The sequence below is a fragment of the Carettochelys insculpta genome, chromosome 32, assembly GCF_033958435.1.
Source record: "Carettochelys insculpta isolate YL-2023 chromosome 32, ASM3395843v1, whole genome shotgun sequence".
NCBI lineage: Eukaryota > Metazoa > Chordata > Testudines > Carettochelyidae > Carettochelys > Carettochelys insculpta.
Window position 1 is genome coordinate 2272186 of NC_134168.1, and position 26811 is coordinate 2298996.

Genomic DNA, 26811 nt, shown 5'->3' on the forward strand with positions numbered 1-26811 from the left:
GAGCTCGGGCTCTGGCCAGGTGGGAGAGTGGGACGTTGAGGGCAGCTGGAGACAGGACTCCGGGGTTCCTCTCCCGGCCCTGGGGGAAGTGGTGCCTGTGATGTGAGCCAGGCCGACGCACACCCCCCCAGACAGAGCGCTCACCCCGACAGCTCCACTCCGGGGCGCCTGCTCTGCTCTGCTCTGCTCTGCTCGGCAGGTTCCCCTGCGGCCAACGAGCCCCGGGGTTCAGGCAGTTTCAGAGGGTGAGGCCCCCGATCCAGCTGAGTCTGAGACAAACCCCCTGGGAGCACCCCGAGAGCTGAAGTCCCCAAACTTACCGTCCCGCTGCTCAGCGTGCCCAGCTGTATCCAGGAGAAGAGCTCGTCCCTGCCCGGCTCCTCCCACAGCCAGAGCGCTGTCTGCAGGTCCTTCTCCAGCACCCCAAGCGCCATTGGGCCTGGAGCTCGGACGGAGTCAGGGCAGCGCCCGGCACGACGGGACCCTGATCTCGGCCGGGGTCTGGGCAGCGCCCGGCACGACGGGGCCCTGATCTCGGCCGGGGTCTGGGCAGCGCCCGGCACGACGGGGCCCTGATCTCGGCCGGGGTCTGGGCAGCGCCCGGCACGACGGGGCCCTGATCTCGGCCGGGGTCTGGGCAGCGTCTGGCACGACGGGGCCCTGATCTCGGCTGGGGTCTGGGCAGCACCCGACACGACGGGGCCCTGATCTCGGCCGGGGTCTGGGCAGCGCCCGGCACGACGGGGCCCTGATCTCGGCCGGGGTCTGGGCAGCGCCCGGCACGACGGGGCCCTGATCTCGGCCGGGGTCTGGGCAGCGCCCGGCACGACGGGGCCCTGATCTCGGCCGGGGTCTGGGCAGCGCCCGGCACGACGGGGCCCTGATCTCGGCCGGGGTCTGGGCAGCGCCCGGCACGACGGGGCCCTGATCTCGGCCGGGGTCTGGGCAGCGCCCGGCACGACGGGGCCCTGATCTCGGCCGGGGTCTGGGCAGCGCCCGGCACGACGGGGCCCTGATCTCGGCCGGGGTCTGGGCAGCGCCCGGCACGACGGGGCCCTGATCTCGGCCGGGGTCTGGGCAGCGTCTGGCACGACGGGGCCCTGATCTCGGCTGGGGTCTGGGCAGCACCCGACACGACGGGGCCCTGATCTCGGCCGGGGTCTGGGCAGCGTCCGGCACGACGGGGCCCTGATCTTGGGCGGGGTCTGGGCAGCGCCCGGCGCGACGGGGCCCTGATGTCGGCCAGGGTCTGGGCAGCGCCTGGCACGACGGGGCCCTGATCTCGGCCGGGGTCTGGGCAGCGCCCGGCACGACGGGGCCCTGATCTCGGCCAGGGTCTGGGCAGCGCCCGACACGACGGGGCCCTGATCCTGGTCGCGGTACTCAAGTGTTAGGAGTACCAGGAGCTGGCAGGTCTGGGGGTCGGTCCCAGGAGGTTGCACGGAGGAGGCAGATCCCCCCCAGCTCTGTCTCCGTCTGTCTCCCCAGCAGGTGGTTTCAGTGCCAGCCGCAGCCATGGCCCCCGGGGGTCTCTTCCCCCTGCTCCTGCTGCCCCTCGTCCTGCTGGGCGCCGGCCTGGCCCAGCTCACTGCACCCCAGAGCTACTGGAAGTTTGTTGCGGAGCACGTGGATTTCCCCCGGACCCGCCCCCCGCCCGGCCAGGGCTACTGTGACTTGGTGATGGAGCGCCTGAGCTGGATGCTCAGTATCTGCAAACTCAGCCACACCTTCCTCCACGCCAGCAGCCGCAAGCTGCGGTCCGTCTGCCACCCCCTAGCTGGGATCTGCAACCGGCAGGAGTGCGACAGCCGCAGGCCCATCTCCCTCACCACCTGCCAGCTCAGATCGACCCCCCGCCCGCACCGGTGCCTCTATACGGGTGTGCCCCAGCGCCGCAGGGTCCGGCTGGAGTGTCGCGGGGGGCGGCCCGTGCGCTTCATCAGAGTGCTGTAAGGCCGGCGTCGGCCGGGGGCTGCTCCCCTAGGCTCCCGGGCAGCCTCTGGCCCTACGGCTTCTGGCGCTGGGTCCCTGCTGCCCCTCTTGGGCAGGGCCCCCCAGGAGTCCCCACGGGGACGTCCAGCATCTCAACACCCCCAGGCCGGCAGCTTGGGGTCCCACTCCAGGAGCTGGTTCTCGGCCACCCCAGTGACACAGCAGGCACCAGATCCCCGACTGGCGCCGAGAGCCTGGTGCCCACCTCCCCGGGTGCCCCTCGCACGGCACAGACACCCTCCCTGCACCCGTTGGGCCTGGGGGGCCGGTGTGGGGAGAAGATGGTCCTGGGGGGACCCTGGGGGCTCTTGCTGAGTTTTGTTCCCCAGCTGCTTCCTGCAATAAAGCCCTTCCCAGCAGCGCACCGAGCCGTGCGTTCGGCGCCGGGGCCCCTGAGGGCTCTGCGTGGGGCGGGCTGGCCTGGCTGGGGAAAGGCAACTATAGGGTTGGGGGGGCGGGGCGCCCCATGCAGGGTCCAGGCCGTGGGGGAGGGGTGTGACGGGAACACTGGGGCACACTCTGACCCTCCCGCCAGGAGACACACCTGAGCGCAGCCTGTCTGTGACGGGAGGAGCCCAGCCAGGCGTCCCCCGCAGCGCTGCAGAGGCTGGGGGCCGGGGTATTCCGCCGCTGGGGCCGTGCCCCCGGAGCTGGCTCTGGGCTCTGCACCCGCACACGTCCTGCCCACCGCCTCCAGCTGCCCTTCGTTACCTGCACAGATCTCTCCTCCCTTCCGCACTCAGGGACGCACACACCTTTGCCCAATCCGTGGGGCTCACGGCGTGACCCTGTTCATTTAACTCCCACCTTAGCCAGCTCCCAGGGCTCAGGGCGTAATGCCCTGCGGTGTGCAGGTCTGTGCCACTGGAAACGCCCTACGCAGCAATCTTCCTACTCGCTAGTTACGGACAATTGCCAGGAAAGCAGAACCCAGGCTCAGCACACAGGGTCATGCTCGCCAGTCCTGGTAAGGCAGGCAGGCTGCCACTGCCGGGACAGACAGTCACTCTCTGCATGCTGCTTGCTGCACCTCAGGGCCTGGGTGGGGGGTCTTGGGTGCTCCTTCCTCCCTCCCTCCTGCTAGCGGTTCCGTTCCCCTTTCTCCCTTCTGTGACCCCAGTTTTTAAGTAGTGAAACTGAGTCCTGCTTAGCTACACTTTCACCAGTTATTTTAGTGCAAGCAGCAGGGAGGGAGCCGTGCTCGGCTGCATTCTGTCAAAACACAGAGGCAGTCCGGGAGCACTTCAAAGACAAACAAAATAATTTATTGGGTGATGAACTTTCATGGGACAGACCCAATTCCCAGGGTCACAGAATCATAGAACAATGGAGCTGGAAGAGACCTGAAAAAGCCATCGAGTGCAGCCCCCTGCCCTAGGCAGGACCAAACCCATCAGATCAGCCCCGCCAGGGCTCTGTCGAGCGGAGACTTAAACACCTCCAGGGATGGAGACTCCACTACTTCCCTGGGTCGACCATTCCAATGCTTCACCTCCCTCCTCGTGAAAAAGTTTTTCCTAATGTTCACCCTGGACCTTCCCAACTGCAACTTGAGACCCTTGTTCCATGTTCTGCCATCCGTGACCACTGTGAACAGCCTCTCTCCAGCCTCTCTCCAGCCTCCCTTCGGTAAGTTGCAGGCTGTTATCAAGTCCCCCCTCAGTCTTCTCTTCTGCAGACTAAACAGTCCCAATTCCCTCAACCTCTCTTCATAGGTCATATGCTCCAGCCCCCTAGTTATTTTGGTCGCCCTCCGCCTTTCTTGAGACCATCTACTTTCCTGCTTTTTTATTTTAGTACAATTTCACTAACCAATCATAGCCCAGGGAAACAGAATTACCTCCCCAGTGAGAGCCCACCGCCTTCACTGATTTACACCTAACAAAATTAATTATACAGCAGACGGGAGCAATTAGAAACCAGCCAGAGGATGTACAGAAAACGGTAGGAAAGTGAAGACAATCGTCAGAGAACGCTGGTCCCACCTCAGCCATTGCTACGTCGTTGCCTGCCAGAGGAAATGCTGTTAATTAAGCTTTCTTTGCCCACTTGCGATCCGTTTAACAGTGGATGGTGCTAGGATGTGGTCTTCTTACCAGCCTGATAAGCTACTGTTGTGCTGGGATGTGAGTATGTGACTTGAAGCAGCTCTTTCGTCCGGCTGCAGACAAGCTCTCGGCCCCTCGAAATGGCTGGAGAAGCCCTACTGGTCAGACTGTTACACCTTACGCCCCCGGGGTGGTGAATTTCCCAGCCTGTGGCCTGACACCTCCTGCCCCGACTTCCCCAGGCTCAGCCTGGGGCCCTGAGGTTGTGAAACCTGCCCCTGGGTGCGGAGGCCCTTTCCCGGTTACTGGTGGGCTGATCGCACCCCGGCAGCCCCGGGCAGGGGCAGAAGACGCCCCGGTCAGAGGTGGAACGGAACACGCTCTGCCACGGCCGAGGCACTGGAAAGTCAGTGTGCTACTTCCCCCCGCACTGCTTTCCGGAGGGGGCTGGTACCCCACCCCGGCAGCCCCGGAGGGCCACGACATGGCAGGTCCCAACGCGGTCGGCTAATTTCTAACCCAGTGTCGGCAAAATCCCAGGCCCTTGCCGGGGCCTCAGCAGCCCCAGGCCTGACGGTGGGTCACCCCCGAAGAGGAAATGACCCCGCGCCCCCACCCCACCCAATGCCACTTAGTGGCTGGGATGAGGCAGGCATTGGCCACCATCCCCTCTCTCTCCCTGAGCTCCGGGGCTGCGGCTGGGCTGGGGGGACTCCACGCACAACGGGGAAGCTGCTTTCACACCCGCCAGCCCCACAGGACGCTGGCAGAGGGACGGGGGAGGGACGGGCGTGGGGCAGCTAACCTTAGGAGGGAAAATTTCCACCCAACGGCTCAAGAGCTGGGAGGGGCGATGGGAAATGTGCCGGCAGAGAGCCCCAGGTGCCGTGCCGTGTCGTGTGTCCTGGCAGGAGGAGGGCCTGGGCACTCACCAACCCTGCCCCCTCTGGGCTCCTTGCTCCTGCCCCCGGACCCCTGGGTGCTCCCCACGTGTGCCCTGCCACTCCCCCCGTCTCCTCCCTCCCAGGGCCTCCACGAGGGCGCCCTCGTATTTCCCCCTGTGCGCAGAATAACTGTTGTTCTGCACGCTGGACGTGTACACCGCCCGCAGAAGCAACGCTGCCGGCTGTGGGTGCGCTGCTATGAGCTGGGGACGTTTGAATCTCTCCGGCTCGACCGCCCCAGTGCTCAGCTCCCCGTGCCCCCTTACCATCTCCCCAGACAAGGCCCCCCTGGTGCTCGTACACATCTGGGCCCACCCTGCCCCACACCAGGGGGGACGGCTCCCTGGGCATGCCGAGCCGCGAGCCATTGCCTGCCCTCAGCGGGGCGTCGGTGCGGGCCGGGGGCGGCTCCCCGACTGTGCGGGTCCCAGCGACGCAGCCCTGCACTCTCGGGGGGTGTGAGCACCGGCGTCCCTCTGCGGGTGGGCAGACGCCGGCCGCTGGGCCTGGCCTGCGGGGGACAGATCTCTGGGTAACTCCCCTGCCGGAGGCACCGCCCCAGACGCCCAGCACCGGCCAGGCTCACGCCGAACTCCGGGTCGGGCAGGGAAACACCCTGGGAGCAAATGGCTGTGGGGCCCTGAACCCCGACAGAGCCCAGAACCAGCCATAAGGGCACGTTTGTGCTGGGGGAAGTGTCCCCCCTTCATAGGACACCGCCCCGAGCCTGCACAGGGCACCCCTCCACTGTGGGGTCTGTTCCCCCCGCGAGGTCCCACCCCACGGCCAGCGCCCGGCCCCGCCTAGCCAGGCCAGCCTGCCACACGCAGAGCCCTAACGAGCCCCGGCCCCGAACACAGCAACTGGGCACACTGCTGGGAAGGGGTTTATTGCAGGAAGCAGGAGGGAACAAAACACACTGAGAGACCATCTTCTCCCCACGCCTGCCCCCCCGGCCCAACGGGCGCATGGGGAGGGGGCGGCTCTGCTGTGCCAGGGGCACCCAGCAAGGCGGGCGCGGGGCTCAGGCAGCCAGGCGGAGGTGGACACCCGCAGAGTTACTGGGGCATCCAGGAACCAGCCCACCCGTGGGACCCCTCCAGCCCCAAGCCGCCGGCCCGGGGACCGCCGGGGGGCCCTGCCCGGAAGGGCCAGGCAGGGGACAGCGCCGGCTGTACAGGAGTCTGACCGAGCGCGCGGGTTCGCGGTGCGGGTTGCGGGCCGGGCGGGTGTGGCGGTTCCGCGCCCGTTCCCGGTACTGGCAGTGCCGGGTGGGACCGCGGCAGAACAGGCGGCGAGGTGGCAGGGCCGGCGGCTGTCGCAGGCTGCGGCCCGTGGGCGGCCGCCCCGGCCCGGCTGCAGACGGCGCAGGTCCGGCTGGCGCGGGCGTGGATGAAGGTGCCGCCGGCGTCGACGGGGAGGCCCAGGCTGCTCAGCATGAAGCCGCGGTGGCTCTGGCCCGGGCGGGGGCGGCTCTCTGGGACGTCCGAGCGCTCGTAGTCGCTGGACGGGGCCGAGCGCTGGGCCAGGCCGGTGGGCGGCAGGGCCAGGGGGCAGAGTCCTCCCAGGGGCCGCGCCCGCGTCTCTCACCAGATCCTCCTGCCGAGGGGAGAGGAGCAGGGGGACGCAGCCAGCCAGGTGGAGATCTCTGCCTCTAAGCGACCTCCTGGGACCCCAGCGCCGCCCCCTGCCAGCCCACTCCGCGCCCTCTAGCTCCCTGATGCCCGAGCCCTGAACCCCAAACCCTGCCCTGAGCCCCCTTTAATTCCCTAATCCCCCGAGACCTGCACCCCAAACCCCGCCCTGAGCCCCCTTTAACTCCCTAACCCCCTGAGACCTGCACCCCAAACCCCGCCCTGAGCCCCCTTTAACTCCCTAACCCCCTGAGACCTGCACCCCAAACCCCTGCCCTGGACCCCTCCACCCTCTGCCTCTATATCCCCCCTGAGACCTGCACCCCAAACCCCACCCTGAACCCCCACCCTCTGCCTCCATACCCCCCGAGACCTGCACCCCAAACCCCACCCTGAGCCCCCTCTAACTCCCTATCCCCCTGAGACCTGCACCCCAAAACCCTGCCCTGAACCCCCCACTCTCTGCCTCCATAACCCCCTGAGACCTGCACCCCAAACCCCACCCTAAGCCCCCCCTAACTCCCTAACCCCGAGACCTGCACCCCAAAACCCTGCCCTGAACCCCCCACCCTCTGCCTCCATAACCCCCTGAGACCTGCACCCCAAACCCTTCCCTGAACCCCCCACCCTCTGCCTCCATAACCCCCTGAGACCTGCACCCCAAACCCCGCCCTGAACCCCCACCCTCTGCCTCCATAACCCCCTGAGACCTGCACCCCAAACCCCACCCTGAGCCCCCTCACCCCCTGAGACCTGCACCCCAAAACCCTGCCCTGAACCCCCCACCCTCTGCCTCCATAACCCCCTGAGACCTGCACCCCAAACCCTGCCCTGAACCCCCCACCCTCTGCCTCCATAACCCCCTTAGACCTGCACCCCAAACCCCACCCTCTGCCTCCATAACCCCCTGAGACCTGCACCCCAAACCCTGCCCTGAACCCCCCACCCTCTGCCTCCATAACCCCCTGAGACCTGCACCCCAAACCCTGCCCTGAACCCCCCACCCTCTGCCTCCATAACCCCCTGAGACCTGCACCCCAAACCCCGCCCTGAACCCCCACCCTCTGCCTCCATAACCCCCTGAGACCTGCACCCCAAACCCCACCCTCTGCCTCCATAACCCCCTGAGACCTGCACCCCAAACCCCGCCCTGAACCCCCCACCCTCTGCCTCCATAACCCCCTGAGACCTGCACCCCAAACCCTGCCCTGAACCCCCCACCCTCTGCCTCCATAACCCCCTTAGACCTGCACCCCAAACCCCACCCTCTGCCTCCATAACCCCCTGAGACCTGCACCCCAAACCCTGCCCTGAACCCCCCACCCTCTGCCTCCATAACCCCCTGAGACCTGCACCCCAAACCCTGCCCTGAACCCCCCACCCTCTGCCTCCATAACCCCCTGAGACCTGCACCCCAAACCCCGCCCTGAACCCCCCACCCTCTGCCTCCATAACCCCCTGAGACCTGCACCCCAAACCCCACCCTGAGCCTCCTGTGATGGGGTTCAGGGGTCCCCCTGCCCTGCACCCCGTCCACTGGCAGGAGTGACTCTCACTCAGCAGGTACAACAGGAGGTTTATTAGGCAACAGATGCCCAGTTTCTCACAGAAGCGTCAGTACAGCAGTCAGAGACAGTCCTTCCAACCCGTCCTGGGGAGAGGAGCCCGAGGGGGGCCCCTCTGGGGTGTAGCTTCCCCCCTCGCCAGGCTGGCTGCCCTCCAGCTCCCTCTCCCCCAGCTTCTAACTGCTCCCATTCAAACCCAGCTCGGCTCCCCCCTGCTCTGCGCTCAGGGCAGAGGTGTTACCTGCCAGCCTAGGGTACAGCCCAGGGGTCATCCTTAGCCGCTGGGAGCTGCTCTGCCTGTCTCACACACCCAGCCTGAGTCTCACACGCACCCCCCCATCACACAGTGTGACAAGCTGAGCTGCAGAGGGCCGAGCAGAGCTGCAGCCAGCAGCCGCCAGCAGCCGCCAGCAGGCACGGCCGGCAGCGGGAGCAGCCAGCAAGGCACAGAGGGGCTGGCGGCTGACAGAGCTGGCGCTGTCCCCTGCAAGGTCCCACCCATGGCCAGGGCCCAGCCAGGCCAGCCCGCCCCATGCAGAGCTGCCTGTGGCCCTCAACACCGCGACTCAGTGAGAGCCCCCCCGGACCATCTTCTCCCCACCCCCTGTCCCCCAGGCCCAACGGGTGCAGGGTGGGTGGCTGTGCTGTGCGAAGGGCAGCCCATGAGGGTCTCGGGGGCGGGTACCCGAAGTCTTGCTTGTGTGGCTGGAAACCAGCCCCCAGCGTGGGACCTGCCCAGCCCCAAGCTGCTGGCCCAGGAGTAGGAGGACATGCGGGCCGCCCCTGTGGGGACTGATGGGGGGCTCTGTCTGGGAGGGCAGGTCCAGGGCAGAACAGGCCCAGGGGCTGCCCATGTGCAATAGGCCAGGGCTGAGCAAATGTCTTCCATCGGGCCCCACTTTCCATCCCCCCCAGCCTGTGTAATGGGCGCAAAGCGATGGCTGGTTCGTTACGTTCATGTGAGAGCCCCTTTCGGCCCACGTCAGGGACTCGGGCTGGAGCCAGCAAGTGTGAGCGCGCAGACGAAGAGCCGTCACAGGTTTCCACACGTGTAATGAGCTGGCTGAGCCTGAGATCCAGCAACCGGTTATGCAATTTCCCGCCCGCCCCCCCACACTTTTCACCCCCTGCCCGGGGGAGCCGTGCCCACTCCCCACCCGGCCGGCGCCCGCGCTACAGCATCTGGTCGAGGCGCACAGGCCCCCCGGGGCCGCAGGTGACGCGGATCCGGTTGGTGTGGGTTCGGCCGCGGTAGCTGCAGCGGCCCGGGTGGGCGCCGACCAGCACCTGGCAGGTGGTGAGGGGGAGGGCCTCCCGGCTGCTGCAGTGGTGGCACCGGTCGCAGATCCCCGCGTGGCCGCAGACGGCCTGGAGCTGGGCGACAGGGGCATGGATGAAGGTGTGCCTGGGCTTGCAGAAGGGGCTGGTGAGGTTCCGGCGCACCATCAGGAGGTCACAGTAGCGCTGGGCGTTGGGGGTGTTGGTCCGGGGGAAATCCACGTGCTCCTTCACAAAGCGCTGGGAGCTGTCGGGAGTCGGGGTCAGCTGGGCCAGGCCGGCCCGCAGGACCAGGGTCAGCAGGAGCAAAGGGCAGAGTCCCCTGGGGGCCATGGCTGCAGCCGGCACCGGACGCACCTGTCTGGGCAGAGGAGAGGCGGATGGAGGTGGGATGGGGCAGAGATCTGCGCCCTCCATGGCCCTCCCCATGATACAGGCGTGGAAGCTGAGCAGGGAGGAGATAACATGGGGGTCATCAGCTCCCTGTCCCGGGGGCGCTGCCCAGGGGTCTGCCTGCAGCCTGTGGGGGCGGGAAATCCCCACCTAAACCCCAGGGCTCGGGGACCCCAGAGACACCCGCCGAGCACAGCTGTCAGCACGACTGCTCTGTCTGGGGGGACTGCACCCCCAGCCCCCTGCTTAAACCCCGAGACCCCACCCACCCCAGAGCCAGGAAGAGAACCCAGGAGTCCTGGCGCCAGCTGGACTCAATGTTCCATTCTCCCGTCGGACAAGCGGCTGCTCTCGGCTGCCCCAGATTCAATGGGGTGCCACCCCTGAGTGCAGTGGGGTCCAGGGCCATTTCTCTCCCCAGCCCTCTGGGGTCCTCCTGCAGTCGCCTCAGCCTTTCCCCCAGCTGGGTCTGCCCTCAGCTCACCCCGTGCCTGGGCTCCTGTCACAACTGGGTCCGGCTGCTGGGACCGTGGAGCGCCGTGAGGCTCCTTCCCCTGTGGTGTGGTTATATAGACCCGGCCGGGTGCTTGGGGCGGGGCAGCTCCTCCCCAAGGGGGATCAGCAGGGCAGGGAGTTGTGGGGGAAGGAGGGCACAGGGAGGGCCTGAGAAACTGACAGCCCCACAGCTTTGTACTCCTACCCTGTGTCCTGCAACCCAGTGCTTCCCCGGATTGGGAATGGAACCCAGGAGTCCTGGCCCCCGCCCCCAACCTCCGTCGTAACCCACAGGATCCCCCTTCCTTCCCAGACCAGCTGAGAACCCAGGAGTCCTGGCCCCCGCCCCCAACCTCCGTCGTAACCCACAGGATCCCCCTTCCTTCCCAGACCAGCTGAGAACCCAGGAGTCCTGGCCCCCGCCTCCAACCTCCGTCGTAACCCACAGGATCCCCCTTCCTTCCCAGAATGGCCGAGAACCCAGGAGTCCTGGCTCCCGCCCCCGACCCCCGTCGTAACCCACAAGATCCCCCTTCCTTCCCAGAATGGCCGAGGACCCAGGAGTCCTGGCCCCCGCCCCCAACCTCCGTCGTAACCCACAGGATCCCCCTTCCTTCCCAGACCAGCTGAGAACCCAGGAGTCCTGGCCCCCGCCCCCAACCTCCGTCGTAACCCACAGGATCCCCCTTCCTTCCCAGACCAGCTGAGAACCCAGGAGTCCTGGCCCCCGCCTCCAACCTCCGTCGTAACCCACAGGATCCCCCTTCCTTCCCAGAATGGCCGAGAACCCAGGTGTCCTGGCTCCTGCCCCCGACCCCCGTCGTAACCTGCAAGATCCCCCTTCCTTCCCAGACCAGCTGAGAACCCAGGAGTCCTGGCTCCCGCCCCCGACCCCCGTCGTAACCCTCAGGAACCCCCTTCCTTCCCAGACCGGGTGAGAACCCAGGAGTCCTGGCTCCCAACCCCTCCACCAGCACAGTCCCTAGTGCCCTGCTACTGGCTTTGCCCTCACTGGGGGCCCTGGCACCCCATAACTACAATGCCCAGCCCCAGCCAGTCTCTGTACTGGTCCCTGGCCCTGGTCCCTGGGTGTCGGGTGCATGTTGCTCTCACAATGTGTGTGGGGGCGGGGAGATGCAGCGTGTGTATAGGTGTGTCTGTGTGTTTGTGTCCCTGGGCCCAGGTTGCAGCTGTCCCTGTGGCCGTGGCTTTTTCACCCACCAGCCTTGTCACCCTCTGGTCCCCTCTCCGTCCCGCTCGAGCAGGAGCAGCTGGCTGGCCCAGGGGGATCGGGAACAGGCCGGGCTGGCCGGCCCAGGGGGATCGGGAACAGGCCGGGCTGGCTGAGCCCAGGGGGATTGGGAACAGGCCGGGCTGGCTGGGTCCAGGGGGATCGGGAACAGGCCGGGCTGGCTGGCCCAGGGGGATCGGGAACAGGCCGGGCTGGCTGGGCCCAGGGGGATCGGGAACAGGCTGGGCTGGCTGGGTCCAGGGGGATCGGGAACAGGCCGGGCTGGCTGGCCCAGGGGGATCGGGAACAGGCCGGGCTGGCTGAGCCCAGGGGGATCGGGAACAGGCCGGGCTGGCTGGGTCCAGGGGGATCGGGAACAGGCCAGGCTGGCTGGCCCAGGGGGATCGGGAACAGGCCGGGCTGGCTGGCCCAGGGGGATTGGGAACAGGCCGGGCTGGCTGGGCCCAGGGGGATTGGGAACAGGCTGGGCTGGCTGGGCCCAGGGGGATTGGGAACAGGCTGGGCTGGCTGGGTCCAGGGGGATTGGGAACAGGCCGGGCTGGCTGGCCCAGGGGGATTGGGAACAGGCCGGGCTGGCTGAGCCCAGGGGGATCGGGAACAGGCCAGGCTGGCTGAGCCCAGGGGGATTGGGAACAGGCCGGGCTGGCTGGGTCCAGGAGGATCGGGAACAGGCCAGGCTGGCTGGGTCCAGGGGGATCGGGAACAGGCCGGGCTGGCTGGCCCAGGGGGATTAGGAACAGGCCGGGCTGGCTGGGCCCAGGGGGATTGGGAACAGGCTGGGCCTGGCTTCTCTGCACCCACTCCTGTCCTGTCCCCTGCAGTGCCCCTGGTGCTCCTGAGTTTGGGGCTGGGAGGTCCCCAGTCCTGGGGCATGTGCAGACCTGGCCCCACCAGAGCTGCCCATGGCCCCGTCAGCCTGCAGAGGCCCCAGCCTATCCTGGGCAGGGAGCGAGGCCCGAGGGCCAGTCCCTCTGCCCAGCCTCAGCTGCCTGGGGGCCGGTTGGTGGCTGGGCCGTTGCTCGATCCCTGCCCAGGGCCAGGGCTGCTGCTCCGCCCAGGACGTGTTGACAAAGCTGCGCTCTCGGGGGAAGTGTCCCAATCGGAGATGACACAACGGGGTGGCAGTTGGTGACACCCCAGAACAGTGGATGCGACCCCCAACGGCTGGTTCCCCTGTTACCGGCAGAGCCCTGGTGCGTGCTGGTGGTGCGGGGGGGCCAGAGGAGGGCGTGACGTCAGGTTGACACACACACACACACACACACACACAGACGCAGTGAGAGGGGCAGTGACGCTGGCCAGAGGGATGGGCTGGCCTGGCAGCTCCAAATGCCGCAGCTCTGGTACAGCCAGCCTGGCCCTTGGCCCAGGTCCCCTGCCAGGGTGGGGCATCACCACCTCTACACCAGTTGTATCATCACAGGCCCTACCACTAACTATACCATCAGGGGCTCTTTTCCCTGCACATCTACTAATATAAAAGCAAAAAGCAGTCAAGTAGCACTCTAAAGACTAGCAAAATAGTTTATTAGGTGCTGAGCTTTTGTGGGACAGACCCACTTCTTCAGCCCAGAGCCAGACCACAACAGACTCAATATTTAATCTGCTCATCTAATACACGCCATCATGTGCCAGCAATGCCCCACTGCCATTTACATTGGCCAAACCGGACAGTCTCTCCGTAAAAGAATAAATGGACATAAATCAGACATCAGGAACGGTAATGTACAGAAGCCTGTGGGAGAACATTTCAATCTCCCTGGACATTCAGTGGCAGCTTTAAGGGTGACAGTTCTGAAACAAATAAATGCCAGAAATCAAATGGAGAGAGAAAAATCTCTGAGCTGCAATTTATTTGCGAATTTGACTCCATTAACCATGGATTAAACAGGGACCGGGAGTGGCTGGCAGCTTACAAAGGCAGTTTCTCTGCCCTGGGTGCTAATGTCCCCCCATCAGACACTGACAAAGGCTCACATCCCCCTGTCTGAGCTGACTTGTTTTTTCCGGTGCTGTCGATACTGGGCCATTTCCACCTTGCTGAATAGACCTTGTCAGCTCCGGCCCTCCCTCTTACTGGGACCCCACTCTTTAAATACCCCTCTGAAACCCCCCCCGCCCACTCGTGCATCTGACGAAGCGGGTCTTTGCCCACGAAAGCGCATGCTCCAAACGATCTGTTAGTCTATAAGGTGCCACAAGACTTCTTGTTGTTCTCGAAGCTCCAGACTAACACGGCTCCCTCTCTGCTACTTGCACCCCTCCCATTGTGACTCTCAGCACTAACCCATTCCTAATGCAGGTGCAGAGCCGGGAGCTGTGACTTCGCTTAGACACACGGCACAGACACAGGAGGAGCGCAGACAGGCTCAGGGCATTGCCAGCTTTCAGTGCCCCCCGCCCTCGGCCCGTCTGGCACAAGGCTTGGTGCAAACCTAGTGAAATGGTCACGGAAATGGCTTCACCGTTATTTTAAAAATCCAGTAACGTCACAGCATCGCAAGCCCAGGGGTGCTGGGGCTCTGTCCTGCCAGGCCCCGGAGGTGCTGGGCTCTGCCCTGCCAGGCCCCGGAGATGCTGGGCTCTGCCCTGCCAGGCTCAGAGGTGCTGGGCTCTTCACTGCCAGGCCCCGGAGGTGCTGGGGCTCTGCCCTGCCAGGCTCAAAGGTGCTGGGCTCTTCACTGCCAGGCCCCGGAGGTGCTGGGGCTCTGCCCTGCCAGGCCCCGGAGGTGCTGGGGCTCTGCCCTGCCAGGCCCCGGAGGTGCTGGGGCTCTGCACTGCCAGGCCCCGGAGGTGCTGGGCTCTGCCCTGCCAGGCCCCGGAGATGCTGGGCTCTTCACTGCCAGGCCCCGGAGGTGCTGGGCTCTTCACTGCCAGGCCCCGGAGGTGCTGGGCTCTTCACTGCCAGGCCCCAGAGGTGCTGGGCTCTTCACTGCCAGGCCCCGGAGGTGCTGGGGCTCTGCCCTGCCAGGCCCCGGAGGTGCTGGGCTCTTCACTGCCAGGCCCCGGAGGTGCTGGGCTCTGCCCTGCCAGGCCCCGGAGGTGCTGGGCTCTTCACTGCCAGGCCCCAGAGGTGCTGGGGCTCTGCCCTGCCAGGCCCCGGAGGTGCTGGGCTCTTCACTGCCAGGCCCCGGAGGTGCTGGGCTCTGCCCTGCCAGGCCCCGGAGGTGCTGGGCTCTTCACTGCCAGGCCCCGGAGGTGCTGGGGCTCTGCCCTGCCAGGCCCCGGAGGTGCTGGGCTCTGCCCTGCCAGGCCCGGAGGTGCTGGGCTCTTCACTGCCAGGCCCCGGAGGTGCTGGGGCTCTGCCCTGCCAGGCCCCGGAGGTGCTGGGGCTCTGCCCTGCCAGGCCCCGAAGGTGCTGGGCTCTGCCCTGCCGGGCCCCGGAGGTGCTGGGGCTCTGCCCTGCTGGGCCCCGGAGGTGCTGGGGCTCTGCACTGCCAGGCCCCGGAGGTGCTGGGGCTCTGCCCTGCCAGGCCCGGAGGTGCTGGGGCTCTGCCCTGCCAGGCCCGGAGGTGCTGGGGCTCTGCCCTGCCAGGCCCCGGAGGTGCTGGGCTCTTCACTACCAGGCCCCGGAGGTGCTGGGGCTCTGCCCTGCCAGGCCCGGAGGTGCTGGGGCTCTGCCCTGCCAGGCCCGGAGGTGCTGGGGCTCTGCCCTGCCAGGCCCCGGAGGTGCTGGGCTCTTCACTACCAGGCCCCGGAGGTGCTGGGCTCTGCCCTGCCGGGCCCCGGAGGTGCTGGGCTCTGCCCTGCCAGGCCCGGAGGTTCTGGGCTCTGCCGTGCCAGGCCCCGGAGGTGCTGGGCTCTGCCCTGCTGGGCCCCGGAGGTGCTGGGGCTCTGTCCTGCCAGGCCCCGGAGGTGCTGGGGCTCTGCCCTGCCAGTTCCCGGAGGTGCTGGGCTCTGCCCTGCCGGGCCCTGGAGGTGCTGGGGCTCTGTCCTGCCAGTTCCCGGAGGTGCTGGGCTCTGCCCTGCCGGGCCCTGGAGGTGCTGGGGCTCTGCCCTGCTGGGCCCCGGAGGTGCTGGGGCTCTGCACTGCCAGGCCCCGGAGGTGCTGGGGCTCTGTCCTGCCAGTTCCCAGAGGTGCTGGGCTTTGCCCTGCCGGGCCCCGGAGGTGCTGGGGCTCTGCACTGCCAGGCCCCGGAGGTGCTGGGGCTCTGCCCTGCCAGGCCCCGGAGGTGCTGGGGCTCTGCCCTGCCAGTTCCCGGAGGTGCTGGGCTCTGCCCTGCCAGGCCTGGAGGTGCTGGGGCTCTGCCCTGCCAGGCCCGGAGGTGCAGGGCTCCTGGCTGGCACACAGCTCTCTCACCACCTTTGCCTCTGTTGAGGAGCAGCTTTGCAGCCCTCGCAGGGCAGGACTGAGCTGTCCGGGGTTGGGGCAGAGCCGCTGGTGCTCACTGCACTTGGCAGGAGATGGGTGCAGCTTAGCTGAGACACCCAGTGCTCCCTGCCTCTGAGTGGGGGGCCAGGCCCCTCCCTGCCCAGCCCTGCATGTGGGTCGGAGCCTGAGCCTGGCGCCCTGACATCCCAGGCTGCTATGGCCAGCGGGGCACAAGCCCCTGCTCCCCGCCCAGCCTCTACGCACCCTGTGCCCTGCCTGGGGCCCCAGGGGAGCCACTTCCCCTTCCCCTTCCCCTACCACACCCCGCTGCCCGGCCAGGCTGCACATAGCAGGGCCAGAGGGACGCCCAGCTCTGCCAGCAGCCGGACCTGTCTCTGCCAGGAGCCTGTGCCGGAGGGAGCGGAGAGGGGACCCCGACAGGTAGCAATGCCGGGGGAGGGGCACTGCAGGTTGGCCCCAGGGCTGGGAGCAGAATCGGGCCCAGGCCCCGATTCACAGCCTCACTGGTCGCACCCACATTTCAGCCATACGGTCCCCCTTTCTCCTGGGAGCGCAGCTCAGAGCCCCCAGCCGGCCTGGCTCTGCCGGGGGCCTCCGGCTCTGGAGCCCTGGGTCCCTGCTCCCAGAGGGCACAGGGTGGCCCCGTTCTGCAGCCAGGAGCGGCTCGCAGCCAGCCACACATGGGAGCCCTGAACCCAGCACAGGATCTGCCAGCCTGGCCTCCCTAGTGCCGCACGGCTGAGTCTGCCCTCCCGCCAGGGGCTCTGCCCCTCCTTCCAGCCGAGCCCCGATCATGGCCCCCAGCAGCCCCAGCTCTTCGTTAGCACAGGGCTGAGGCTGGCATTCAGGAGTCCCGGGTTCTCTCAGTGGGTCGGGAGGGGGGTAGGGGGTCCAGCAGCAGGGGGCAGGGAGACAGGACCAGCCACACAACTGGCAAACCAATCTCTGGGACATCTCTCTGGGAGTCCCAGATCCAGCCTTACTCCCTGTCTTCCTCAGTTTCCCCCTTCCCAGCCAGCCTGGCCCCTTTGGCCTGTGAGGGGTTCCCCAAACTCTGACACGTCCCCCAGGCTCCCTGGGCAGAGAAGCAGGGGCTCAGGGTGGGGCTCTGTGATGGAGTGGGGGATACCTGTGTGTATGTGAGTGGCTCACAGAGGGTGTGGGGCTCCTGCTGAGGGTAACCCTGACGACCAGGTAACACCTTTGTACTGCAGACAAAGGAGGAGGTGGAGCCTGAGGGGTTTGAATTGGAACTGGGAGTTGGAAGCAGTTAGTCTGGGCTGGGAGAGAGAGAGAGACAAAGGAGGGGGCCAGGCCCCAGCTCTGGGGGCCCCTCGGGGCCTCCTCTCCCCAACATGGATTGAACTGGCTGTCTCTGCCTGCTGTACTGACTCCTCTGTATGATGCTGTGTCCTGTCGGCTAATTAACCTGCTGTTTTCCTGCTGAGTGAGAGACTCTCCTGCCTGCGGACAGGGTGCAGAGCTTGGGGGACCCCAGAACCCCATCACATGGTGTCAGAAGTGGGATGTTCTGCACCCCGAGGATGGAGCATCCAGCAGTAAGTGACTGGGGCCCCGGAAGAAGTGGGGCCTGCGAGACCCAGGTGTGCTGAAGGGCAGTGAGGTGCAGTTCCCCAAGGCGGAGGGGCCTGCGGCCGAACCCAAGCAACTGCGGTTGTGGTCCTCGAGAGGGGGTGTCACACCCGAGGAGGGGTTACTCCTGGGAATCTGTTGGAGTCGGTCCCAGAAGGTGGAGGGGCCGAGAGCCCAACCCCCAGGAACAAGTGACCCCTGAGGAGGCTGACGCTGAATGAGTCCTTCCCAAGACAGGGTGCTCATGGTCCCTGAGAGCGGGTGTCACACTGAAGAAGGGGTTCCGCTGGGAGTCTGTTGGAGTCAGTCCCAGAGGGCAGAGGGGCCTATGGCCTAACCCCGGGCAGCTTGTGACCCGCAAGAAGCCTGGCACACTGAAGGGATTCTTCCAGGAATCGTGGGGTGCAGAGGGCATCAGCCTGAGAGCCTGCAACCACGGTCAGCAACTCCGCTGTGAAGTGGCAGCACCTGGAAACCGAATCGAGATTAAAGAAGCTGGACAAGGCAGCGTGGATGTGCAGTGGCAGAGCTGAGGGTTAAGAAAAATCCTGCAGAGGTGAGCCCGGATCGGGGCAGGGAACCCTGGACTGCCTGGAGCTCTGAACCGAGTGGCCTGCCACAGCTCAAGGAGGGAAGGAGCGATTCCAACCCATCATCTACTAGTGGCCAAGACAGACCTGCGAAGAGTTTTCCAGGCCTGGGCCGAGGAAGGTGCCTGTGTGTCTGTGCAGGAAAGCAGCTTGTCCACTGGGAATGGCAAGTTGTCTGTGAGAGAAGCTGCTTCACCTTCTATGTGTGTGTGGAGACCAGCCGGGGGGCTGGGACAAAGGAGAGAGTGTCTCCCATTGTCTGTCTGTGTTGAACAGCAGCAGCAGCCTGGGGAGAGAGCAGAGCCTGCATTTGGAAAAGGTGCCAATGAGGAAACTAGCCCATTGTCTGAGGAGGATTCCCCAGCCTGGGGTGGCTGGAGAAGGAACCACCAGGAAAAAGCATTCCAGGTGTGTCTCTGAATCCAGCCATGGGGGCTGGAGCAGAGGGAATGGCTCTGGGATGGGGCAGTGATATCCCTGCTAAGAACACTGGTCCTTGGTGCAAGAAAAGTGCTTCTGCTTCTGGGGAAGTGAATCCTTTGCCTGAGCCTGTGGGGGCTCGAGATGGAGCCAAGATCCCAGAGCTGGATCTGAGAGCAGCTGAAGCCCAGATGGGAAGTGGGCCTGCCTCTGTGTCTCTCAGGGGGGATGATGCTTAAACTCGGTCTGATCCAGTTACTATCATCAGGGAATCCCAGAGAGCAGACGATTCTGGTACTTGTTCTTTGCCTAATGCTGAGGTGTTACTGGGAGGGGGTGAGAGGACTCTGTCCTACCAGAGTCATCCTCTCGCCAGGACACAAGAACAGACGGGCAATGGAGTTACGCTGACTGATGAAATAAAGGAGCTGGTAGCAGAAGGGAGGAAAGGGACCCTAACCTTCTGTCCGGTGGTACTGGATGTCTGCCTGGAGGGGGATTACGTGGGAATCTGCCTAATGGGCCAGAAGTGATCCTGGGTGTAGGTGAAACCCAGGAGCTGGTTGTGGCTCAAGGGTGCAGTGCCCCCGTGGAGGCAGACAGGGGTGAGTTGTTGTTTGGGGAAGTTCTTAAGGAAGAGAATTTCCCTGAAACTTTTCCTGACCCATCTGTGGGGACTGCAGAAAATGGGAGTGAGGTGAAGGAGAGTGAACAGGAAAGGTGCTTGTCTGTAAGCACCAGAGCAACCCTTTGCCTGGGGAGAAGTTTGTTTCAGCACCTGATGGCCAGGACCTGCCTGAGTGTGAAACCACTGGCTGTGCTCTGGAAGGGTCCAAAGCAGGCAGGGTAAAAGTTTCTCAGGAACTGGAAGCTGGTGCAAGTAAAGTGAAAACTATCAGGGAATGTGAGCAGCCCTGTGAGAACCAAGTAAAACAGCTGCACAGCCAATCTCTGTAGGATGCAGGAGAGCACCAGCAATTCCCCATCTCCAGATGGTGAAAACACTTATATTCTCATACTGGATTCAACTTCTGATTCCATGGGGAGGCAGTAGTTGGAGGTGGAAGGATGAAGGAGCTGTGGGCCTGGTGGGCCAGTAAGGGATAAACAGGGATTCCTTCATGTGGATTCTGCATCTGGAACTCACAAAACAACTCTCAGAAAGCAGTTTGGTTTGCAAATTTCCAGGCTGGCTGGGAGGGGGCCGTCTCCCTGAGATCATCAATGGCCCAGCTCTTGTTAGAAGGGAGGGCACAGCCAGAGAGATCAGATTTCCACCCCAGGGGGCAAGGGAGAAGATTAGAACTTGATGGTGCTAAGAAAGGCCTCAGCCACTTAGCCCCAAAATACCAGATTCTCAAGGAGGTTACACAAAAGTTGTGGTCTACCAAAGAGCAACGTAAATGTACAGTTGCAATGGGTTTGTTCTGTTACTCACGCTGACTGCTGTAACCAAGGGGTGCTGCTACCAAAAGCTGTAGAATTGTACCATGGACTGAATGTTTGGAAAGAGCCGTGTGACATGATGACATTGATGTATAAGCAGGAATTGTATGTTGAAGGAGTGTGTAACTCTGAAATGTCACCATTGTTCCCTGTAACTAGTCTTGCAACCTCTGACATGAGAAGGAACATTCCAAACCTATAGTGTGGCATGGAAGGGGAAACTGAGGCACACAGCCATTGTGGTGGTCTGGCTAAATGCCAAGGGTGGAAGCATTTGTACCTTCCGTTACTGGACTGTAACTGAATTCCAGACATTGGCTGGAGCAGCTGTATGGGCTGGTGGTCAGATGGGGCAGGACCCAGACCACAAAAGACCTGTTTGATCTGTTGGTGCTGCAGCATCTGTATGGGCTCTGCCCGCCCAACTTGAGAACGTGGCTGACGGACCGGGGCCGAAGCAGCGAGACCAACCAACCCAAGGGAACTAAAGGGATTTGCCCGGCTGCATCACATGAAAAGGGCCAAAACCAAGCTCCTGACTTGGAGCCTCCCCCAGCAGGACTATGATGTGGAGGTGGTGCACATCGAGGGGAGAACAGAGGGTACAGCTGATGCCCTGTCACAAGGGGAGAGCCCCGAACTTCCCCAGGTCACCAGTTGAGTGACCCTGCTCAGTTCGGTCTGGAAGTGGGGAGAGATGTGATGGAGTGGGGGATACCTGTGTGTGTGGGTGGGGCTCACAGAGGGTGTGGGGCTCCTGCTGAGGGTAACCCTGACGACCAGGTAACACCTTTGTACTGCAGACAAAGGAGGAGGTGGAGCCTGAGGGGTTTGAATTGGAACTGGGAGTTGGAAGCAGTTAGTCTGGGCTGAGGGAGAGAGAGACAAAGGAGGGGGCCAGGCCCCAGCTCTGGGGGCCCCTCGGGGCCTCCTCTCCTCAACATGGATGGGACTGGCTGTCTCTGCCGGCTGCACTGACTCCTCTGTACGATGCTGTGTCCTGTCGGCTAATAAACCCGCTGTTCTCCTGCTAAGTGAGAGACTCTCCTGCCTGCGGACGGGGTGCAGAGCTTGGGGGACCCCAGACCCCCATCACACCCCAGACCCCTTGCACAGCTGAGGCGGGTTGGCATGAGCCCTGCCAAGCCAGGCCATGTTGGTGCCACATCCTGGGCCGGGCACTACCGGGCGCATCATTGCGTCACCAGCAGGTGGAACGGGGCTGCGGACGGCCCAACGGGTGGGGCACAGAGCAGGCATGGACCGGACTAAACGTGGGGCTGAGGGCTTGGAGGAGAACCCCGGGTGTGAGGGAATGAGAATGCACACGCCTGCCCTCTAGCAATGCCCATCTAGTCAGTGTACTCAGGAAGGGGCCCTGGGCATGTGGGGATGGGGATGCACACGCCTGCCCCCTAGCAATGCTCTCTGTGTGTGCGGGACAGTTGCTGGGTACGGTGTGCACTGCCGGACTGAGGGCTCTCCCCCGGTACACACCGGTGTAAGTACCAGCGCCCTCGCCCTGCTCTCTGTGTGTGTGGGACAGTTGCTGGGTGCAGTGTGCACTGCCGGACTGAGGGCTCTCCCCAGGCACACGCAGGTGTAAGTACCAGCGCCCTCGCCCTGCTCTCTGTGTGTGCGGGACAGTCGCTGGGTGCGGTGCGCACTGCCGGACTGAGGGCTCTCCCCCGGTACACACTGGTGTAAGTACCAGCGCCCTCGCCCTGCTCTCTGTGTGTGCGGGACAGTCGCTGAGTTTGGCATTGGCCCTTTTCATGTGATGCAGCCGGACAAGTCCCTTTAGTTCCCTCGGGTTGGTCTCCCTGCTTCAGTCTCCGGTCCATCAGCCACGTTCTCAAGTTGGGCAGGCAGAGCCCATCCAGCTGCTGCAGCACCAGCCAATGTCTGGAATTCAGTTACAGTCCAGTAAGGGAAGGTACAAACGCTTTCCACCCTCGGCATTTAGCCAGACCACCTAAATGGTTGTGTGCCTCAGTTTCCCCTTCCATTGCACACAATGGGTTTGGAATGTTCCTCCTCATGTGAGAGGTTGCAAGACTAGTTACAGAGAACAACGGTGACATTTCAGAATTACAAACTCCTTCAACGTACAATTCCTGCTTATACATCAATGTCATCATGTCACATGGCTCTTTCCAAACATTCAGTGCATGGGACAATTCTACAGCTTTCAGTAGCAGCACCCACTGGTTACAGCAGTCAGCGTGAGTAACAGAACAAACCCATTGCAACTGTACATTTACGTTGCTCTTTGGTAGACCACAACCTTTGTGTAACATCCTTGAGAATCTGGCATTTTGGGGCTACATGGCTGAGGCCTTTCTAAGCATCATCAAGTTCTAACCTTCTCTCTTGCCCCCTGGGGTGGAAATCTGGTCTCTCTGGCTGTGCCCTCCCTTCTAACAAGAGCTGGGCCACTGATGATCTCAGGGAGACGGCCCCCTCCCAGCCAGTCTGGAAATTTGCAAACCAAACTGCTTTCTGAGTACTTTTCTGAGTCTATACCCCAAGAATACCAGGCCTGGAACCTTTCCCTGCAACAAAGCCCGCTGCCAGCTTTGTCCACATATCTTCTCTGCAAACACCATCACTGGACCTAACCAGGTTACTCACAGAATCACGGGCACTTTCTCATGCTCCTCTACTAACATCATATATGCCATCATGTGCCAACAATGCCCAGATGCTTTGTATATTGGACAGACTTCTAACTCCCTTAGACAAAGAGTCAATGGGCACAAAACAGACATCAAAACACTCCAGATCCACAAACCAGTTAGTCAATATTTTAATGGAACGGGGCATTCTGTCAATGACCTAAAGGTAAGTGTGTTACTGAAGAGAAATTATCGCTCCGTTTTAGAAAGAGAAGTGGACGAGCTGACATTTATATTCAAATTCGGCACATTAACATATGGTTTAAATCATGATGGGAACTTTCTGAGTCACTATAGGGGCTCGTCTGCATACTTGGCTCAAACTAATTCTTGACCTTCCCCCCGCACCCCTCCACTCTCTGATTTGCTCACCTTGTGTGATGGAGTGGGGGATACCTGTGTGTATGTGAGTGACTCACAGAGGGTGGGGGGCTCCTGCTGAGGGTAACCTTGATGACCAGCTAACACCTTTGTACTGCAGACAAAGGAGGAGGTGGAGCCTGAGGGGTTTGAATTGGAACTGGGAGTTGGGAAGCAGTTAGTCTGGGCTGAGGGAGAGAGAGACAAAGGAGGGGGCCAGGCCCCAGCTCTGGGGGCCCCTCGGGGCCTCCTCTCCCCAACATGGCTGGGACTGGCTGTCTCTGCCTGCTGTACTGACTCCTCTGTACGATGCTGTGTCCTGTCGGCTAATAAACCTGCTGTTTTCCTGCTGAGTGAGAGACTCTCCTGCCTGCGGACAGGGTGCAGAGCTTGGGGGACCCCAGAACCCCATCACACCTTGATTATCTGTTTCTGATTTGTCCTCCTCACTTACTGTTTTTGGTTCTCTGTGTCTCAAATATTGAGTCTGTTCTGGTCTGGCTCTGGTCTGAAGAAGTGGGTCTGTCCTACAAAAGCTCCTCACCTAATAAACTATTTTGCTTGTCTTTAAAGTGCTACTTGACTGCTTTTTGCTTTCTGAGAGTGGTTTTGTGAGTCCCAGATGCAGAATCCACATGAAGGAATCCCTGTTTATCCCTTACTGGCCCACCAGGCCCAAAGCTCCTTTGTCCTTCCACCTCCAGCTTCTGCCTCCCCATGGAATGAGAAGTCGAATCCAGTATGAGAATATAAGTGTTTCCAGCATCTGGAGATGGGGAATTGCTAGTGCTCTCCTGCATCCTACAGAGACTGACGGTGCAGCCGTTTCACTTGGTTCTCACAGGGCTGCTCACATTCCCTGATAGTTTTCACTTTACTTGCACCAACTTCCAATTCCTGAGAAACCCTACACCCAGGATCACTTCTGGCCCATCAGGCAGATTCCCACATAATCCCCCTCCAGGCAGACAGCTGGTACCTCCGGACAGAAGGTTCGGATCCCTTTCCTCCCCTCTGCTACCAGCTCCTTTATCTTCATCAGGCAGCGTAACTCCATTGCCAGTCTGCTCTTCCTGTGTCCTGGCGAGAGGATGACTGTGGTGGGACAGAGTCCTCTCACCCCTCCCAGTAACACCTCAGCATCAGGCAAAGAACAAGTACCAGAATCGTCTGGTCTCTGGGATTCCCTGATGATACTGATTGGATCAGACCGAGTTTAAGCATCATCCCCCCTGAGAGACACAGAGGTAGGCCCACTTCCCATCTGGGCTTCAGCTGCCCTCAGATCCAGCTCTGGGATCTTGGCCCCATCTCGAGCCCCCACAGGCTCAGACAAAGGAGTCACTTCCCCAGAAGCAGAAGCACTTTTCTTGCACCAAGGACCAGTGTCCTTAGCAGGGATACCACTGCTCATCCCAGAGCCATTCCCTCTGCTCCAGCCCCCATGGCTGGATTCAGAGACACACCTGGAATGTGCTTTCCTGGTTCCCCCTCCAACCAACCCAGGCTGGTGAATCCTCCTCAGACAATGGACAAGTTTCCTCGCTGGCACCTTTTCCAAACGCAGGCTCTGCTCTCTCCCCAGGCTGCTGCTGCTGTTCAGCACAGACAGACAATGGGAGACACTCTCTCCTTTGTCCCAGCCCCCCGGCTGGTCTCCACACACACCCAGAAGGTGAAGCAGCTTCTCTCACAGACAACTTGCCATTCCCAGTGGACAACTGCTTTCCTGCACAGACACACAGGCACCTTCCTCGGCCCAGGCCTGGAAAACTCTTCGCAGGTCTGTCTTGGCCACTAGTAGATGATGGGTTGGAATCGCTCCTTCCCTCCTTGAGCTGCGGCAGGCCACTCGGTTCAGAGCTCCAGGCAGTCCAGGGTTCCCTGCCCCGATCCGGGCTCACCCCTGCAGGAGTTTCCTTAACCCTCAGCTCTGCCACTGCACATCCAGGCTGCCTTGTCCAGCTTCTTTAATCTCGATTTGGTTTCCAGGTGCTGCCACTTCACAGCGGAGTTGCTCAGTGTGGTTGCAGGCTCTCAGGCTGATGCCCTCTGCACCCCACGATCCCTGGAAGAATCCCTTCAGTGTGCCAGGCTCCTTGGGGGTCACAAGCTCCCCGGGGTTAGGCCGTAGACCCCTCCGCCCTCTGGGACCAACTCCAACAGACTCCCAGAGGAACCCCTTCTTCAGTGTGACACCCGCTCTCAAGGGCTATGAGCACCCTGTCTTGGGACAAACTCATTCAGCGTGTCAGCCTCCTCGTGGGTCACTTGTTCTTGGGGGTTGGGCCCTCCACCTTCTGAGACCGACTCCCACTGACTCCCAGGAGTAACCCCTCCTCGGGTGTGACACCCCCTCTCGAGGATCATGACCGCAGTTGCTCAGGTTTGGCCGCAGGGCCCTCCGCCTTGGGGAACTGCACCTCACTGCCCGTCAGCACACCTGGGTCTCGCAGGCCCCCCTTCTTCTTCTGGGGCCCCCCCTCACTTACTGCTGGATGCTCCATCCTCGGGGTGCAGAACATCCCACTTCTACCACCAGTGTGATGGGGTTCAGGGTCCCCAAGCTCTGCACCCGTCCGCAGGCAGGAGTGTGATGGGGTTCAGGGGCCCCCAGGCTCTGCACCCGTCCGCAGGCAGGAGTGGCTCTCACTCGGCAGGAGAACAGCAGGTTTATTAGCCGACAGGACACAGCATCGTACAGAGGAGTCAGTGCAGCCGGCAGAGACAGCCAGTCCCATCCATGTTGGGGAGAGGAGGCTCCGAGGGCCCCCCAGAGCCGGGGCCTGGCCCCCTCCTTTGTTTCTCTCTCTCTCCCAGCCCAGACTCACTGCTTCCAACTCCCAGTTCCAATTCAAACCCCTCAGGCTCCACCTCCTCCTTTGTCTGCAGTACAAAGGTGTTACCTGGTCGTCAAGGTTACCCTCAGCAGGAGACCCCCACCCTCTGTGAGCCCCCCCCCCCCCACAGGTATCCCCCACTCCATCACACACACCCCACTGGGAGCCCCAAGGGGAGTCAGGCCGTTGGCTCCCCCTTCTGCCGGGCACCTGGAGAGGGTCCCAGCGCCGGAGAGAAGTTCCGTGGCGGGGACCCCAGGAATGGGAATGTGGGGGGATGGTGGAAGGAGGGTTCCTAGGGAGGGAGGGGGAGAGAAGGGGATCCCCAGCAGACAGAACCTGAGTGGGGGGCCAGAGGTCACCAGGAAGAGGAACCTGGGGGAGGGTAGAAAGGGGGCCCTGGGAAGGGGAACCCCAGGCAGGGGTAACTCCCAAAGGGCAGCCTGGAAGGAGAGGAGAAGGATCCCCAGGGAGGGAGACTCTGAGGGGATCCATTGAGAAGAAGCAGCTGGAACCCCCCTGCCCTGAACGGCTAATGGCCTGGGACACACGCTCCGGCTGTCCCTGAGCAATGCGCCAAAGGGGCTTGGGGGCCTCCTGGCCATTCCCCTGCTCTGCAACCAGGCACCCGGCTCCCCTCAGGGACAGTTCAGCTCTGGGCAGCAGGCGTCAGCAGCCGGGGAAGCTCCCCCCGAACCCAGGCTGTGGGGCTGCCCACGCTCTGCCCCAGACCCCTCCCGCACCACCCTGTCCCCCCACAGCCGGCCAAGCTCAGGGTGGGCTGGCAGGTAGCTGGCGTGTTTCAGGCGGGAGGGTGGCTGGCAGGAGGTGCTCAGGGCCATTTGGCTGAGGGCCCCGTGGGCTGGGGGAATAACGCAGCCTCTCCTGGTCCTACTGCACCCCAGCTCGCTCTGGGCGCTGGGCCACCCCCACCAAGGCCTCAGACAGTA

The 26811-nt window shown here is 63.1% G+C and overlaps 1 protein-coding gene across 1 annotated transcript; it reads left to right on the top strand.

Moving 5' to 3' along the window:
* The first annotated feature begins 1515 nt into the window (after positions 1 to 1515).
* LOC142004528 (ribonuclease-like) lies at positions 1516 to 1953 on the top strand. The gene has a single exon (XM_074982174.1). It carries the CDS (start codon positions 1516 to 1518, stop codon positions 1951 to 1953), a length of 438 nt encoding a protein of 145 aa, XP_074838275.1.
* Positions 1954 to 26811: the final 24858 nt, after the last annotated feature.

Bases quoted from the DNA above. Each gene is read 5' to 3' on its own strand.
- LOC142004528 (XM_074982174.1), top strand. From the start codon at position 1,516: ATGGCCCCCGGGGGTCTCTTCCCCCTGCTCCTGCTGCCCCTCGTCCTG.